This window comes from Papaver somniferum, chromosome 3 (assembly GCF_003573695.1).
Source record: "Papaver somniferum cultivar HN1 chromosome 3, ASM357369v1, whole genome shotgun sequence".
NCBI lineage: Eukaryota > Viridiplantae > Streptophyta > Magnoliopsida > Ranunculales > Papaveraceae > Papaver > Papaver somniferum.
Genome location: NC_039360.1, coordinates 157,737,359 through 157,756,850, shown reverse-complemented (window position 1 = coordinate 157,756,850; position 19,492 = coordinate 157,737,359). Strand labels below are relative to the sequence as shown.

General features: G+C 36.1%; 3 protein-coding genes across 3 annotated transcripts; all 3 read right to left on the bottom strand.

The window, feature by feature from the left end:
• Positions 1-5,271: 5,271 nt before the first annotated feature.
• Positions 5,272-8,983, bottom strand: LOC113357753. Its single transcript, XM_026601204.1, has 3 exons — positions 8,302-8,983; positions 5,813-7,700; positions 5,272-5,453 (listed from the first exon to the last, which is right to left on the bottom strand). Exons 2-3 carry the CDS (start codon positions 6,882-6,884, stop codon positions 5,419-5,421), a joined length of 1,107 nt encoding a protein of 368 aa, XP_026456989.1. The 5' UTR covers positions 6,885-7,700; positions 8,302-8,983; the 3' UTR covers positions 5,272-5,418.
• On the bottom strand, positions 7,400-8,489 carry LOC113360166 (probable E3 ubiquitin-protein ligase RHY1A). Its single transcript, XM_026603704.1, has 2 exons — positions 8,302-8,489; positions 7,400-7,700 (listed from the first exon to the last, which is right to left on the bottom strand). The coding sequence occupies exons 1-2, from the start codon at positions 8,487-8,489 to the stop codon at positions 7,400-7,402; spliced, it is 489 nt and encodes a 162-aa protein (XP_026459489.1).
• A 2,559-nt stretch (positions 8,984-11,542) lies between the features above and the next one.
• Positions 11,543-18,985, bottom strand: LOC113360165 (pentatricopeptide repeat-containing protein At2g13600-like). The gene is made up of 6 exons (XM_026603703.1): positions 17,845-18,985; positions 17,131-17,373; positions 13,992-15,066; positions 13,569-13,681; positions 11,912-12,005; positions 11,543-11,679 (listed from the first exon to the last, which is right to left on the bottom strand). Exons 1-6 carry the CDS (start codon positions 18,556-18,558, stop codon positions 11,543-11,545), a joined length of 2,376 nt encoding a protein of 791 aa, XP_026459488.1. The 5' UTR covers positions 18,559-18,985.
• Positions 18,986-19,492: the final 507 nt, after the last annotated feature.

Sequence of the window (19,492 nt, the reverse complement as noted above, 5' to 3'; positions counted from 1 at the left end):
CCCAACCATTAGCGAATGGTCTGGACATCCATCCACAAAAATACAGTTGATCCCGGTTAGATCCGCGGGTTACGGAAAAAATGCTCACCCCTATTCGTAAGAATGATTTTTTAGGGACCATGGTTTTTTTGGGGGGACCATGGTCTTATAAGGCAACATTCCCTATAGTTATAAGGGGTGTCCTAAAACATTGAAATGACTAACCTACCCTTAACCTAATTTAATTTAAAACTAACACAAAAACCACCTCTCTCTCTATATATATATATGTATATATAACCACCACCTCCTCTCACCACCACCTCCCACCACCGCCGATTACCACCACCACCACCAACCACCGATTACCACCACCACCACCACCCATCACCGCCGATTACCACCACCACCACCAACCACCGATTACCACCACCGCCCACCACCGCCGATTACCACCACCACCAACAACCACCGATTACCACCACCACCACTATATATAGCTTAATTTAAAACATTAACAAAGATATTCTCACAAACCCATTACTTTTCATTCGTTTTTGGTTGAATAAATGAGAACTAATCATTAAAATGAGTTGAAAATGAAAGTTCCAGAGAGGTTTAATGGAGTTTTTTTTCAGTAAAAAGTTCGGTTATCACAAATTATTTTTTTCTTAACCGAACTCAAAGTTCGGTTGATTCGCAAAAAAAATACTTTTAACCGAACTCCTTGTATTAGAACAATACAAGTCCATAAGTTCGGTTCGTTCGCAAAATTATTAAGTTTTCTTTGTAACCGAACTCTACCTATAATCCCAGTTCGGTTGATTCGCAAAATATGTTGAAGTTTGCGAACCAACCGAACTTCTAATACTAGGTTACTTTTAACCTGAAGTTCGGTTGGGAACTTGGTTGCGTTGAAGTTTGCGAACTAACCGAACACACAAGATGTACTCAAATAAATTGTCAAGTTCAAAGTTCGGTTACCTACCATTTTATCGTAGGTAACCGAACATTGCACTGTACGACCAAAACCTCCATTAATGAGCAAGTTCGGTAACCTGCGTGTTTGGAAAACGTAACCGAACTACACTTTCAGGTGTGTTCGGTTACATGTTCTTGACATATGGTAACCGAACTACACTTTCAGATGTGTTCGGTTACATGTTGTTGACATAAGGTTAACCGAACTGGCCCAAATTTATATAAAAATTTTCATTTTTTTGAAAGTTTGGAGCAATTCAACCAACATTATCTAAGTTTGAAGCATACCTGGGTACCCAAATACCCTTCCTCCGGTTGTGGTTGGTAAAATCCATCGTTTTTCATGTTTTCCTTCTTCATCTTCTCTAACTTTACTCTCTCAATAATTCTACTTCTTTAAAAAAAAAAAACTCATCTGATTTTTTAATCTCCGCAATTATCTTTAACTTAATCATCTCACTAATCATTACACTAACTGTTATTAACACTAGCTAATCATCACCCAAAATTAATTAAGAGGATAATTTAGGTATTAATATAAATATCTAGATAAGGGATGACCTAGATTATTTCTAATTTTTTTACCCAAACTAAAACCATGGTCCCCCAAGAAAAACCATGGTCCCCAAAAAATCGTTCATTCGTAACTCGTAAGACTGTACAATGACTAGGCACAGAGCTGGGCTAGCCCACCTGGGCCTTTAATTCAAGCAGTAGCAGTAAGCGTAACCCAACCCACCACATTATACTCTTCTCAAGCAAGTAGCTGCAGGCAGCGTGATACACATTTGTCCCTTGGAAGACTTAAGTTATGGATGTGGAATTGTGGATTCTTCTTAACACGGATTTAATATCTGTGTCCCTAAGCTTCCGTTAAGAAATCCAAAACCAAATAAGTTCTCTATTCTCCTTTTTGTGTTAAAGACCAAGATGATAAAATCAGTTGTATCGTGTCTTACATACAAGGCTGGAAGGATGGTCAATACAATCTGCGTGTTGCCAAGATTCTTTAGTTTTATAATAGATTTACTTCGATTAGGCAATATCAGGCCAGTTTTGAGTGACCAAACCAAGCTGCAAATTTGTAGTCGACCTGACTCATAGAAATGGACACACCTCTTGTTTACTTGTCTTTCCAACTTGGTTAGACTTAGAATTATATTCATATATATATATATATATATATATATAATTACATTACTTGATTTACAAAGATATAAATATAAAGAAATAAAAGAAAAATTAAGAGAAAATAAAATATTATAAATTCTACTCCTAATTTATATGAGACTTGCTATGTACAAAATATATTGCATGATCTTCAATATCTTCCAGTCTTCAATTTAATATCTTCAATATCTTCAATATAATATGATCTTTATTTATGCAAATCTTCTTAATATATGTGGGCCCATATATATATATCTAATAACATTTAATACCCCCCCTCAAGTTGGAGGTGGAGGAGAAATATCGAGAACTCCCAACTTGCTAGTTAATCGAGTATATAATTCGGCACCTAGAGGTTTGGTAAAAATATCAGCGATTTGATCGGCTGATTTTATATAACGTGGAGTAATGAGGTTACTTTGAATCTTCTCACGAACGAAATGACAATCGATTTCGATATGTTTGGTTCGTTCATGGAAGACAGGATTTTCAGCTATATGAATTGATGCTTGACTATCACAGTAAAGTGTGAAAGGTTCTGAAGTAGGAATATGAAGGTCTCGGAAAAGATACTTTAACCACTGTAATTCAGCAGTTAAATTGGCCATTGCCCTATATTCGGCTTCGGCGGAAGATCGAGAAACAGTTGGTTGTTTCTTAGATTTCCATGAAATAGGACTATCTCCCAACATGGTGAAATATCCCGTTGTTGAACGACGAGTGGTTGGACAACCAGCCCAGTCTGAATCGGTATAACCCCGTAAATGAAGAGAACTTTTAGCGGACAAAAGAATTCCATGTCCAATAGTCCCTTTGAGATAACGCAAAACACGTAAAGCTGCATCATGATGAGCAGTTCTAGGATTTTGCATAAATTGACTTAAAATATTCACTACATAGGTGATGTCTGGCCGAGTAACAGTTAGATACAAAAGTCGACCAATAAGTCTACGATATGGTGTAGGGTCAGATAATGGTTCACCATCTGTAGGTTTGAGGCGAAGATTTTGCTCCATGGGAAAAGAAACTACTTTGGATGCGGTTAGCCCCATGTCTTTTAAAAGATCAATAATGTATTTTCTTTGACAAAGAAATATACCTAGATCTGAACGGGAAACTTCAATCCCTAGAAAGTACTGTAAGCGTCCCAAATTTTTAAGCGAAAACCGATTTTCTAGAGACACTTTGAATTTTGATATAGAGTTTTCATCATTACCTGTAATGATAATATCATCTACATATACTAAAACATATATATACGTAGATCTGCGATTATAGGTAAAGAGTGAATAATCTGATTTAGATTGTTGAAAACCTTCACTAATAAGTGCAGATGAAAATGTAGCAAACCATTGTCGGGATGCTTGTTTTAAACCATATATAGATTTATTTAAGCGACATACTTGCGTGCCATCTGAACTTTCAAATCCTGGTGGAAGTTTCATGTATACTTCTTCTTCCAAATCTCCTTGAAGAAAAGCATTATTCACATCAAGTTGATGTAAGTGCCATCCACGAATTGCAGCCAAAGAAAGTAAAACTCTTACAGTTACTAATTTTGCGACAGGTGCAAAGGTTTCATGAAAATCGATACCTTCCACTTGTGTATAACCTTTGGCGACTAATCGGGCTTTATATCTTTCGATCGAGCCATCTGGATTATATTTAATTTTGTATACCCATTTACAACCAATCGCTTTTTTTCCTTTAGGTAAGGATTTTTTTGTCCAGGTATTATTTTGTTTATGAGCATGTACCTCCTTGAACATCGCATCTTTCCATACTGGAATTTTGATGGCTTGGAGATAATTAGTGGGTACATCAGTGACGAGAACTTTTGTGAGAAATGTCTTATGCTGTTCAGACATTTTAGTATAAGAAAGGAAATGATTAAGAGGATACTTTGGACCCTCTAAACTAGGAGTTTCCATCACTTTGCATATATAATCTTTTAGATATGCTGGAGGATTACGATCCCTAATGGGACGTGATGAGATTCGCTCATTCATTTGGGATTCATTTAATGATGATAATGACGGTCCATGAGATGTCATTGAAGATGAATGTGACTCACTCATGGATGGAGGAGTTTCACATTGAGTGTCTTCGTTCAACGAAGCATGGCTATATGTGCATCCTTGTGACGAGGAAGGTAAATATCCAGGCGAATTAAAAGGAGTAATAGTCGTATTTCGTGGAGAAGTAGGAATTGCGGCGTTTTTATCTGATTCATATTCATTACTGTTTTCTAACTCTTCTGAATACTGGTCAGAATCATTGAATTGGTTTAATTCTGGCGATGGTAAAATCGCATTGCCATATGGAAATGTTCGTTCATGAAATATGACATCTCTTGAAGTATAGATTTTCTTTGTTTCTAAATCAAATATCTTATAACCTTTTTGATTGTATGGATACCCAATAAAAATTCCTGGTTTTGCTCGAGCATCAAATTTATGAGAAGGGCTTGTGTTGCGAGCAAAACATAAACAACCAAATACTCTAAGATGTGAACAATTTGGCGGTGATCCGAAAAGGACTTCATGCGGAGATATATAATTGAGTACTGGTGTGGGCATCATATTGATCAAATACCCTGCTACCATAATACATTCTCCCCAAAATTCTAATGGTAAACCTGCTTGAAAACGGAGTGATCTTGCTACATTAAGTAGATGACGGTGTTTGCGTTCTACAACACCATTTTGTTGTGGAGTGTATACACAACTCCTTTGATGTAAAATTCCATTTTGGAGAAACCATTGTTGTAAGCCCTTTGTCAGGAATTCGGTTCCATTATCGGAACGAAATTTTTGAATCCGGGGAATATAGATTTTTCCAGATCCGCACGAGATAGTACCAATTTTTGACTTATATTGATTTATCACAAAATTAAAAAAATAATCTAAATATTTTTTTGTTTCAGATTTTGAATTCATTAAGAATACCCAAGTGCAACGTGTATAATCATCAACAATAGTAATAAAATATCGTGCACCATTTAAAGATGGAACCGAAAACGGTCCCCATAAATCACAATGAATTAACTCAAAAGGAGATTTACTAGAAATACTACTTTTATTAAAAGGTAACCTTGATTGTTTTGCTAATGGACAAATCTCACACTTGTGAGTGCAGCTGGAATTAATATAATTAAAATTACTACTTAAAATTTTTAGACGTTCCAAGGATGGATGCCCTAGACGCCAATGCCATAAATCAAATGACTTATTATTTCTAACTGAATTTATCGAACTTTGTTGGAGATAATAAAGACCTCCTACTTGATTAGCCAGACCAATCTGCATCTTCTTTGTATGGTCCTGAAATGTACACAAGTTACAAGAAAAATTCGCAGAACAACCAAGTGATCTGGTGAGTTGACTAATAGATAATAAATTAAATTTAAAATCAGGTATGTGATAAACATCTTCTATTTTGAGAAGAGATGAGAATATAATTGTCCCTATGTGTTTCACACAGGTACTAGATCCGTCAGGCAATTGAACAGATAGATTTGCAGGTGCAGATTTATAAGATGAAAACATTGATAGTAAATAACAACAATGATTTGATGCACCACTGTCAACTATCCAACTTGAGTTAGATACGCTCAAAACTCTACCTGCTAGATTTAGATCTACTAATGAAAAAGAAAAATTAGATGTAGTTAGAATTTTACCTGCAAGATTTGCTGATGAAACAACAGAAAAATCACCACCTTTGGAAGCCATAAAAGATTTGAACTTCATGTACTCTTGATAATCATCAGCTGTGAACGATTCTTTTGGTGTCGAAGATTCTTTCTCGTTCCTTGATGTGGCAAGCATTGTCCCTTGTCTTTCTTTGGACTTTGGAACATAATTTGGTGGATAACCATTCAGCTTCCAACATTTTTCTCGAGAATGACCAATCATATTACAATGGTCACAAAAAGGTCTAGGTTTCTTATTCGCCGGACTTTTTGAATACTTTGATTCACTTCTTTGATTAAAAAGGGTTGCACTCTCAACTTGAACATTGGAGGATGTAGAAATATGTAACTGTTTTTCTTCCTGACGAACAAGGTTGTAAACCTTATTGATTGATGGAATAGGATCCATCAACAAAACAAATTTTTTTACATTCGCAAATCTGTCATCAAGACCTTGCAAAAATTCCATCACCTTATCTCTGTTGCGGTGTTCGGCAATTTCTTTTCCTGCAGCACAAATACATGGGGTAATGCCCATGGAAGTTGCGTCCAGCTCCTCCCATAATGCTTTCATCTTTGTGAAAAACATTGATACAGACATCCCTTCAATTTTTAGAGTGGAAATTGCATGTTTCAACTCAAAAATTTTGGGAGCATTGGATTGGTAAAAATGATCATGGAGTTCATTCCAGAGTTGATATGCTGAATCGACATACATAAAACTAGATTTTATATCTGGTTCTATTGAGTTGGTGATCCACATCTTAACAAGATTAGTAGATCTTTTCCATCTAGCATACAAGTTTGAATCCTCGGGTTCCAAAATTGACCCATTAATAAAATTCATCTTGTCTTTGGCGGAAAGAGCCATGGTGATTCCACGTGCCCAAATTCCATAATTGTCGCCATTCAAGAGAGGAGTGAACAAAACAAGACTAGTATTATCTGAATGGTGAATCGCATACGGATCATTAATCGCCACTTTTGGTGTGGGTTCAATTGGAGTTTCCGAAAGAGAATCATCCGGTTTTTTGGTTGGAGAAGAAGGAGGAGTTACCATTTCAATTGACTAAACAAAAAAGTGGAGAAACTTACTTGGATTATGGATCTTTTACTCACTAGCTCTTGTATACCATCATAGAAATGGACACACCTCTTGTTTACTTGTCTTTCCAACTTGGTTAGACTTAGAATTATATTCACATATATATATATGTAATTACATTACTTGATTTACAAAGATATAAAATATAAAGAAATAAAAGAAAAATTAAGAGAAAATAAAATATTATAAATTCTACTCCTAATTTATATGAGACTTGCTATGTACAAAATATATTGCATGATCTTCAATATCTTCCGGTCTTCAATTTAATATCTTCAATATAATATGATCTTTATTTATGCAAATCTTCTTAATATATGTGGGCCCATATATATATATATATATATATATATCTAATAACATTTAATACTGACCTTTGTCTATTACAAATATAGTTCACAGATTCTTTCAAATAAGAGTGATACCAAAACACACATCTTAGCAACAAGTACAACAAAGAGAAATGAAAATCAAGGTAGAGATTGGGGATGGACTTGGGTTCTACAGTAAGGGCAATGTGAATGATTAGTGAGCCATGGTTGAAGACAGTCTGAATGATATTTAGGAAAACAGGGCAAGTGCATAACCTGTCGTTGAGTCCCAAATTCTTCTAAGCAAATGGAACAAACTTCTCTATGTGAATTCATTCTTTCCAATTGTGCAAACTTTGTTCCTACTACCACTACTTCCTTTCCAACTTCTTTTGCAGGTCTAGAGCTTCTTCCTTCATTACTGTTGTTGTTATTGTTAGTATGGAGTACTGTATTCCTTCTGCCATTGGCTCAATAACCGTCAGAACCATATCAATCTTAATTTACTATCCCAATTTGGGAAGAAAAATAATAGAAAAATTCATGCATAATTTACGTTATACTACGCAAAAATGAGAGAATAAACGCCTGACTGACTATTTTCAGTGTACCAGAAAACAATTGAAATCCAATTTTTAGAGTTTATAAATTCTATCAATTGCTACATGCTCAGATATTGACTGAATTATACGAAGACAGTTTCCCATCCAGAAGAAACTTTCTTAAATATTTTTAAGGGCCATGCACTCCCTAAAGAAGGTTCCCAGTTCCCAGAAACCCAAATTGATCATTTTCCTTTTCTCAAACTAGGTGCAAGTCAACAAGTCAAGGGACATCAACCGAAAGTTGTTGACTTCTATGTCAGATTCAAAGATTCTTTATTCAACTTTCTCTCAGTTTCCAGTGAGCTTCCTCATTCAACCGGTTAGGCCAAAATTGCTAACATACGCAGACATCAAGATAAGTGATTCAAGTATCCATTAATAAATGAAGATATGATTGATCCATATACTGATGAGTGAAATTGAGAAGAGCTAGATAGACTAAGCTATGTATAATACCTGGAAGAAGGAGCAAGACCACGGAGTTTTTCTTCGAGTCTGCGACGAGCTTTATGAGCAGCTTCATCCATAGTACTAGATGTATCAATTCGTTGATGACGAGTAGAATCCCGACAATTACTGTCAAAGAAATGATGACTAGTCCTCCTCCTTCTAGCAAGCTCTACTCCTGGAAGCATACCAGCCATGGTTGTTGATGATGATATAGTAATTAATATTTTTGCCTGAATTATCACTGAAACACAGCGGTATTCTATATAGCTAAAAACTGTGAGTGATTTGGTGTGAGCCAAAACCATATGAATATGATATATTTAGACAAAACCAAGTGGGAAGACTCACTTTGTTCTGAGACTTACTGCTCAGCTATATATCTCTTTCAGACAAAGTTCTCTCCCTCAATTATTTATGGTTTGAAGTTTGAACTACGTGTTTCTCCTACAGGAAATAATAATAATGAGTTGTACAATTGTTTTAAGGTTCCCAGCTTATCCCTATAAATGAACACAATTCCACATGTGCCATTTTGGCATTTTTCTCTATTAAAACCAGAGTGAAATTTGACCAACAAGATCAAAAAATTCCTAAAAATCAAGAAACGGATCAAACTGATCATGTTTTTCACTAGAATATGATATAAGGTTTGTTAAGCCAACTTTGTTTATTGTCTAGACAATATTTGTAGGGAGCAAAATATATTTAAACTTTGAAGATAAGGAAAAAACATGCTCAGCACAGAGATAAGGGGCATATATTTCAGAGAGTGAGTGGGGGCAGAAGGAAAGGAATGGAAAGGAATCTACTTACCTACCACTTTCCCAAGTGTCATTTGTAGGCTCACCATCACTTCCATGGACACAAAGTCACAAATGAAACTTCCATCAAATTTCGTTTCAGATCTTCTCTGGAAAGGTAAGGTAAAGAAAATCTTTCTATTAATTAATTAATTAGTACTTGATTAATACACTGGACTATCATTAAATGCTTAAATTCAATTGTTTAGAAATTCTTGCTAATTCTAATATTGAGATGATTTTTACAAGTCAAGACTTGGAATCTTACTGTCTTAGAAAATGTAAAGCAACAAGTTCCAAATCATAAAAAACCAAAACAAGGCAATATTTGTTGTAGCAGGTGCCGGCTAGGTGGTTTTAATGGGCACGAGGAAGAGGATAGTATAATTCTCCGTGTATTACACAAACGAGGAACGTGGATTGCCATGGCATAGAGACAGATCCGAAGACATAAAAGGGTCAAATTAAAGCTGTTTTAGAATATGTGAACCACGAGACAGAAGTACAATTACTATTTTTATATATTGTTAGGTTGGATTGATGTTAATTGAATCAAGTCGAATTCAGATGTTTTGCACTCAACTCCTTCCAAAGATTATTCACAAAAATAGTTATAGTTCAGTGCAAGATGAGCAGGATGTTTTATGAGTTTAAATTAGATAAATGGAAAGTGTGAGTTTTCTATCCTAAGAGAAGTGTAAAGAAGACTGTGATTGATATATAGATCTGGAATGGAATGTGATGGAGTATATTAGTTCAACACCAAAAATAAAATAGGAAATTTTCATTGGTGGAACGTTACCCCTTATTCCTGAAATGGGAATTGAGATCATCATTTTACACTAAAGATAATGGTGTCTGGCTATGGTTTCTGTAATCAATCTTTCTGGGCCATATCTACCTAACTACGTGACCCTTTCTTTATACAGAAAATAACCCTTCCAAACTCTTACTCGAACCTGAGAGAATAATTTTTGTTGGTATTTCAGGTTGCGGTTTGGGTCCAGGGTCATCTCTTTTTCAGAGATAAAAATGTCTAAACCGCCTGACTCGGTGTACATCTATCCAACCCTGAAACTGCAACAATCTTACATTAGACCTCATAATGTAGGATGAGCCAGATTCAGCAGTCACCCGGAGGGTGCAAGGATTTAGTCTCAAACATGTCAGACACAAGCAAGTCGGCCAAAAACTAGACGTCTTAACAATGTGATAACAAGAAACCAGTTACTGCCTCCTATTCAATGTAGTCAATATCGGATACCGGTTTGTCTCGGCTGAGGACCGGTACACTGGTACAACATTGTATCGGGGAGATCTCGGTTTCAAATATCGGGGAGATATCGGTTCTAAATTTATATCTATAATTTATATTGTTTCACACAAAATTATACAACATTAAAATGCATCAATTTTAGAAAAACAAACAAGTTCATTCAAAACATAAGAGTCGTCGTATGAAGTTCAAATTGGAAAAATGGGAGAATTCACAGTTGGTTTGATAGTTTCATACAGAAAGAACACACATAAATTGATTAGATCTAACAAGAATGGAACTATCAATTAAGATGGAGAAACTAATTTGTTAATGATGAAAACCATTTTATCAAGATGTATCAAGATTTAACAAATAATTCATCAAAAAATAATTAGATACAAATCACAACAAAAGAAGAAATTAACTATCAAAACCCTAACCTCTTGTTAACAGATCGACCATCAATTGAATCTCGCCATTGACATTAAGAAGAAGAAAAAAACGGATGCCAAGAAGGGTTTCTGAAGATTTTTCTGCCAAAAATTTCGATGAGATTTAGGGATTTTATCCTTCCCTTCACTTAAAATTCCTAAATTGACCTGACGTTCACAAAACAATTCCGAAACTGTCCCATATCGGGAAAACCGGACTGTATCGTTTCGTATATATCGGCCGATATTATCGGCTAAATATCGTACCGCGATATTTGTGTTTTCGTTTCGCTCTAACACCGGTACACGAAATTCAGCCGATATTTCGGCCGGTACAAGCGAAATTGACTACATAGCTCCTATTTAACTTCTTTGTTCCACTTTCAGTTTTTACGATTTTTAAATGAGAATCGTTAAACCTTTTATTGCTATGGAAAGGAATAAACAAGACGAGAAAAGAAGACGTTTGGATAGAGGTAAAGAATTATTACTTGATAGTCAGTAATTCAGCTGCAGATGAACTCAATATGGGTCCTTACTACATCAGAAGTTTACCTTATTTGATCCTTTTGAAGCATGACTCGGATGTCAAAGACAACTGAAAGGTGAATATCACAATAATTTACTTTTCCAAATTTCATTAATTCTTCGACAAAACATTTAAACCATATTGAATGAAAGAAATTCAAAAGTAACAGGATTAATGTAGAAAGTTACCTGCCAATATAAGAACAATATCCATACATCTTATTGTACATTTATCCAATCCATAATTGAAGCTGTGGGTCACCAAACATTGAAAGGTAATGCCGTGTAGAAGATACACTCATGTGCTCATCAGCTAGCACTAATGAAAACTCTAAATCAATCAACAATGTGATAGTAAGGTTAAAGGCTGTAGAATGCTGCATAATTAAAAAGGGTGGTATTATAAATGTCTTCCACTGTTTGTATCTTATATGAGCAGACACTTATGTGATGTTTAGATGACAGTCCCAATCCGAAATAGAATAAGGAGAATAAACAATAAATGGCGAACAAAATAGATCTACCTTCCACTACTAAATTAACCTAAATACTAAAATGACTTGTATAGCATGTACCTGTTCTCATAAAAAAAAATTTACCTTCAGCGGCCTCATAAACAGGTGGGACACTTAAAGGACTCGGAGCTTTGGGTAGACAAACAAACTTCTCCAGCAACATCGTGATTTTGAATTCCTGTGATACATCAAATTCAATAAATGGTTATAAAGCTAATAGGCACAAGAGAGTAAGCCAGTACGCAACTTTATCACTTCACCTTTTTATATGTAAGGTTTGAGAGCCTTAGCTTGCTAATTGCTTGCAGAAATTATCCGGAAACAAGCAACTCCGATAAAGGCAATGAGGCAATGAGAAGTAGGGGAAAAACATGACTAGCCCTCAATTTCACATGTAAGCAAATAGGTGGAAAAATAATTTTTAAAATGTCCCAAAATAAAATAAATAATAAACCTTTTCAGTTTTTCTAAGATCATGTAAATTTGCTCATATTGTGGGGGAGATTTTGCTCTGAAAATCATGGACTGACTATTTCAGGGGTCCAACCACCGGCCATGATTTTTGTAACTCATTTGCCTTGGGCCATAATCTTTAAACTTAGACAACCTACTTTTTTAGACTGACAAGAAGAGAAAGAGAAACAGCCTTCCCAAACTCTAGTAAAAACACAAGACAACAATTTTGGTTTGCTTTTAATTTAGGGATGCCAGTCTCCGGTTTGGGCCCGACATAGTGTCTGGTTCAAAGATCACCAAGTCAGACAGAATTGTCTAGATCATCTGGCTCGCTGGACATCTATCTAACTTAAGAAGATTGACAAATATGAACACATAAATCAGTGAGTGGGATGAAACAGATTCAGCAGCCACTCAGAGAAGTCAACCAATAATCTAGTCTCAAATAAGTCAGATTCAGGCGAGATAACTAATAGACGTCACAACAAAGTGATGAAATGAAAACCAGTAATGGCCATCTAAATTATTTCACTTATTTGACCCACCTATAGTTTTCAAATGTTTCAGTGAGAGCCTATAACATCAGAAGTGTTTCCTCTCTAGTCTTTTTGAAGCATCACTCAGAAGTAGATGACAACTGAATGATGAATATTAAAAGGAAAAAAAAAACTAATTTCCGCTGGAAAAATTTAACCCAGTTATTGAATTTGTGTGGACTGCAATACCATTGCAATTTCATATATTTTCAAAACAAAGGCTTAAACCATATTGAACGTATAGAAGTTTGAGAGTAACAGGATGAGATATAAAATTAGAAAGTTACCTGCCAAGAGAACAATCTCGAATCATGCTACTGCATTCACTCGTCCAAACCATAAACGAGCCTGTGGGTCACCAAACAAAAAAAGGTAATGCTGTGTGGAGAGTACAATAATGTATTCATCAGCTAGCATTCATGAAAACTTAATGTGATAGTGAGATTAGAGGCAAAAGAAATTTGTATAATATTTCCATATATGCCTGTGAGAGACAGGGAGATCTTTTTGGAGTTTATTCCACTGTTTCCATCTCATAAAAGCAGACAGTTGAGAGATGTTTTGATGACAGATCCAATTTGTAAGAACAATGAGATAAACAAGAAGTGGTGAGTATACTAGATCTAACTTCCACTGCTGAATTAACCCATGAGCTAAACTGTCTTGTATCGCCAGTTCAATCTGTTTTGGTAAAACGAAGTTTACCTTCTACTGAAAGGTAGTGCAGTTTCAGTACCTTAGTGAAGCACTGGCACATCCAATATCATGTCTGCAGACTTGTAAACACGTGGTAAAGTTGAAGGACTCGAAACTTCGGCTAGATACAAACAAACATCTCCAGTCACATCTTGGTTTTGAGTTCCTGCGATGGATCAAGAATCAATAAATGGTAATAAAATTCATAACCATGAGAATAGTAAAATCACCACACAGTGAGAAGTAGGGAAAATATTGCAACTAACCCTCAATTTCACATCAAGCTGCTACTGCAAGTCGCTGGAAAGAATTTTGAAGTCATTTTTCAAAATTTATCCACAGGCTTAAGTACATACCTTTTAGGTCTCAAAATGGTGGTGTTATGGTTATACAAATTTGATAACTTTTTTAGTCCCAATTTTTTAGACACCTTTGAGGGCACAGCAGTGGGTCGAGAGAATAATAATCGTATTCACTATCTGTTGATCCCATATGTCTTTTAAGTTCTTCTAAGATCCTGTAAATTTGCTCACATTGTGGGTGAGAAATGTCCCCAGCAAAGAATTCTTGAACTACACCATTTAGCTCGTTACAGCTGCAACCAGGCAGTTTAGCAACCCCCTTCATTTTCATCAATTTTCGAACCTCCACAACGTCATTCCAGTTAGAAGATTCAGCATATATATTAGATAGTAGTACATATCCCCCCGAACTATTTGGATCCAATTCGAGGAGATGATTTGCTGCATATTTCGCTAGTTCAACATTTCCATGTATTCTGCAAGCACCAAGTAGAGCACCCCAAATCGCTTTCTCATTACAGTTTCTTGATATGTCCTCAATAAAGTCTTTTGCCTCTAGTAAAAGACCACGACGGCCAAAATTGTCCACCATACAACTATAATGTTCAGCCTCTGGAGAAATTTTATAAAGGCGAGTCATCATATCGAAATAGTGACGACCTTTATCAACTAAACCTGCATGACTGCAAGCACTTAACACTCCAATAAACGTGATACCATCTGGCTCCACACCAAACTGTAGCATTTCTTCGAAAAGATCCAAGGCCAGGTTTCCATGTCCATTCATGGCAAGTCCACGGATCATAATACTCCATATTAAAAGGTCCTTATTCTGTACTTTAGCAAAAAGTTCAACTGCTATTTCTATGCTTCCGCATTTTGCGTACATATCTATGAGTGAAGAGAGTAAGTGGTTATCAGTTTCTATGTTATTTCTATCAATGTAGGCATGAATCCATTGCCCTAGATCAAAAGCACCAGCATTAGCACAGGCAGACAACATGCTAACCAAGGTAAGTTTGTTAGGTCTAACATTGGCCCTCAGCATATCTAAAAAAATGCTCAAGGCTTCATTAAAATAACTACACTGATTGAGCACAGCTAACAAGGCATTCCACGAAACGATATCCTTGTAAGGCATTTTGTAGAAAATCTCAAGTGCCACTTCTTTTGCTCCACATTGAACATAACCTACAATCATCGTTGTAAACGTTATCTCATTTTTCATGTGCATTCTCTTGAACAACAACTCGGTAGAGTGATAGGCGCATTTTAAGTCTGCTTTCAATCTGACACAAGATCTTTCTAGCACTGGTTTAACTCATCACACGTAATTAGTCCAGCTGTATAGCAGATGTCCCTCTCATTTTTATCTCTCTCCTAATCTTATCCAGTTGTAAAGTAGCGGACGCATCTTACAATGTTTATCTAGCTGTATAGCGGATATCTCTTTATCTAGCAGTCGTGTGGATGTGTATCCCCTTTTCTTCAGTTAGCTTTAGAGCTGACACCTTTAATTTCTCTGGCATTCTAGTTACTTGGAGATAGGTTGAGAATATGTATGTCCTCGTAGTTCTTTGGATACTTGTGACCAATTAGGAGTACAGGTTTTGTGGGTATATCTCTGGTAAGCCCTCCCGAGACTATTACTCGGCCACTAGGGCCACCTAGGGGTTTAAAGGCTTATTGCATACGCTAAATGCAATCGACGATGCCTGCGACAGTGAGTTAGGATTTTATTTTGTAGTTTTGATTTGCTCGGGACTAGCAAATAATAAGTTTGGGGGTATTTGATAGACGCATTTATGTGTCTAATATAGCCCAATTGTATATTGTGTTAGTACCCATTTTTGTACTTATTATGGTGTTTTATTTATTTGTAGGTGTTTTTGGAAAAATAAGGTTTTGCGGCAAAATTGGTTAAAAATGTGGCGTTTGGAGCTCCGTTGACAGTATACCGGAAGTAGCCCAGAAGTACCCCGGAAAAGTCCGAAAACATCCAAGAAAAATTACTAAAGGCACCCAAGATTTGGTTATTTCCACCCCAAGAATTTTATTTCAACCCCACTTGCTATTCGCACCCCATCAGAGGATAGGGGGCATTCCTTCTCAAAATTCAAAAATGGATTTTTGGCGGGAAGACTTGTTACAGCACTGGCAGATTTGGTGATCGAATTTTGGACGTGATTTTTTGAGATTCAATTGTTGTATTTGCTACTAATAGGCTATAATTGAGTAAACAAGTCTGTTACGATCGATTGGACCCAACCAATTGGGCTGGAATGACCGGGAGAATGGATCAAAGTCCAACCAGGACACGTACTCTCTGTTTAACTTTCAAAGCTATTTTCAAGAGATTCTGGGAGAGTTTTGCGCTGAAGTAAACTATACTTGTCCTGTTCAAGTCTTGATAAGAGTTTGGTGGCAAATTTATAGCTAACAAACGCGTACAGGGAGATCACAAGAGAGATATTTTCTCAACAACGCAGAGAAGGGAGAAAAAAGAAGAAGTTGGATCCACTCGAGATTTTTGGGGGTTTGATAGCTATATAAGTGTTGGTTCGAGTCATAAGAAGGGTTGGAAACCCTTAGGAGAGAGTTTAGAGTCGAGGAGAGCCGAGGAGAAGCGATTACAGAGAGTTACAGTGCTGCTGCTGCTGCTGTTCGAGGAGGAAGAAGAAGAGGAAGAACAGACCTGCTAAGGCAGTCGTTCTTCAACAGTCTTAAAACCAGAAACTGTGTCGTAGTTCAACAGCGTTATATATGCATCGTTTATAAACGGCAGTACTCATCTTTGTAACAGTGACGCTGTAACGTTTATACAGCTTTGCAAACTTCTCTTTATCACCATATTCATCAATAAAAACACCTATTAAGCAATTTTGAGCAAGTTTTTGATATGAGGAGCTAAACCCCTTAGCCAAGGCGACGGAGGAAGCCATTGGTCCTTATTTATGGTATAATTCTAACTTTATTATTTATTTGCAATATTATTACATGATTATTTGCATGGAATTTTTATTGGAAAATTGATTTTTATTGAATAATTGTGATTCATTTTGATGGATCATGCTTAGTTTAAGACTCTTGATGTTTCATGCTTGGTGTTTACATTTATTACTTCAAAAATCTACAAAAGGCATAATATTAGAATCACTCTAAAAGAAAAATTGCATGAATATTAATTATTAGAATTTATCAAATAATGGGTCAATGGTGGAATCCAAGTCTTGGTGTTTTTCCCTAAAGTTTTCAAACAAAATTTATTTGCCTGTTTAAATTTAAATCTAAGAAATTATTTCCTTCACAAGTCTGAAAAGAACCCAGTTTTTACCACAACTACAACATCATTTGAAAATCCATCGCAGAGTACATGCTGCCACACTTGCCACTTGGTATACATCCTTATAAAACAGTTAACTAAGTCAACTGTCCAATCAATACCACCTTTACATACAAACCCATGAATTGTTCTAGCCGTAAATATATCTTCTAATCCCACACATGCTGCAAGTACACTGAGAATTGTAGCCCTATCAGGGTTCTCAGAGGAAACCTGAACAGAAAGTAAGATATATTAAGATTTACAGAACTCAAGATATTCTCAAGTGTTTTACAATTTGTTCCATTAGAGAATTTCAGGCATTATTCCCTAGTTCTTTTGGTTATCTTTACGTTACTTCATTCTAAAGTTTCACAAATAGGCCAGTTAACTTTTCAATGTATATGAAATGTCACTGACCAACAGAAATATGCAGAATAGGCAGAGTAACTTTCAATTGATCGTGAAATGTCACTGACCAACAGAACTGCAGATTTTTTTTTGGAAGGTTAGGTTAGTATGAACACTTCATAATTATAATTATAGTCTGAAATAAGGGCTCGCATGGGAAACTTTCAGTTAAAAATCCAAATTTCCCTTTCAATATAACTTATATAAGGTCTCTCTTTTCTATGAGTATGATGACAATGGACAGTGTGCATGTAACAGAAAATTAGGTTCCTTAAAATGAAAAGAGGAACATACCAGCATGTCTCTGAAAAGCAGGACAGCTTCGAGAAAACAACCATTAGAAACATAACCAGCAAACATAGCATTCCATGCGATGACATTGCGATTGGGAATCCTGTCAAAAATTTCACGGGCAATGTCCAAACTGCCAGACGCCGCATACCCAGTAACCAATGTGGTCCAGGACACAACATCTTGTTCTGACATCTGATCAAACAGTCGACGAGCTTCTTTAATCTCTCCCATCTTTGCGTACATATTCATTAAAGTATTTCCAAGATTTAAGCACACCTGAATTCCATTTTCCAATATATACTGATGAACCCACTTTCCTGCTTCAAAATCCCCAGATTTACTACAGGCAGATATCATTTTCACAACTGTAATCGAATTCGGAGTTAAGAAAGACTCTTCCACCATCAACCAGAACAGTATTTTCACATCTTCCCATCTACCCAATTCAGCATAACAAGTTATAATACTGTTCCAAGACACGACATTCTTGTCAGGCATTTTATCAAACACTTGCCGTGCGTCGATCAATTGCCCACATTTTGAGTACATCTGAATCATAGCATTTTGTACATAAGAGTCCGCCAAAGTATTCAACTTGACACATATTCCATGAATCTGGGTTCCTTCAGAATCCCCCATAATCCTTGAACAGGCCTTAAGTATTGAAGGAATGATATGGGAATTTACAGAAGAAGTTTTGTCTCCTTCAATCATTTTTATAAACAGTAACAAACTTTGTTCCGGAACTGAACTAACTGAAAATTCCTGGAATATAGAGTTCCAGATAATCCTGTTCCCATTCGAAACAGAAAAAAGAATGCGATGAATATATTCGACGTTGCTGAAATCCAATAAAGAGCACAAAGAAATGAGTCTGGTGAGAAGTACAGAATCATTAATAGCCCCGGTTTTGACAAATTGAGCGTGTAATTGGTGGAGTTCTTGCAAAGAGGAACAGTTTTGCAGAAGGGAGATGAATTGAGTATTGTAGTTTAAAGATGTTGAAGTGTTAGTTAGTAGTTGGTTTCTTTTGTGGTGGCGGGAAGTTTGAACTGAACGATGTAACCGCTATCATCTTTCCCTCACTTTGTTTTTGGCTTCGGTTGCGTTCTATCATGGCGGCTCAACGAGTGCTATTTAACTTGCTGTGGCTCAAATTTGCTGCCGGGACTAGAATATCAATGGGAACCGGACTACTATAATGATGCAAGTGGTTGATGGTTTTCATGCTCCCTCCCTTTAGGGAGATCGAGTTTTGAAGCCCTTATAAAGGTGGGGAAATTGGGGAAAACACCCGTAAATTGGAGGATACTTTTAGTTGCACTCGACGTGGCTTTTTAATGCCGCCTATAACAATCGGCACCGAAAAATTATATCGACTGCAACAAAAAGTATCTCTCAATTTGTGGGAGCCTAAAAATCATAAATTTAGGAATTTAGGATAGTCTGGGGACCACTGTTCTCTTGAATTAAAGAAAACACAATTACGATGACAATGTGATCATCAACATCTTAAATATCTAGCTACAAAATCACTAGAATCAACCAAGTGTGGGATATTAATCAGCCACGATCGTCAAATTCCTTGCATGCTGAGTATTCTTATAATTTTTTAGGTATGTGTAGTCAATATTTAGAGAACTTATCC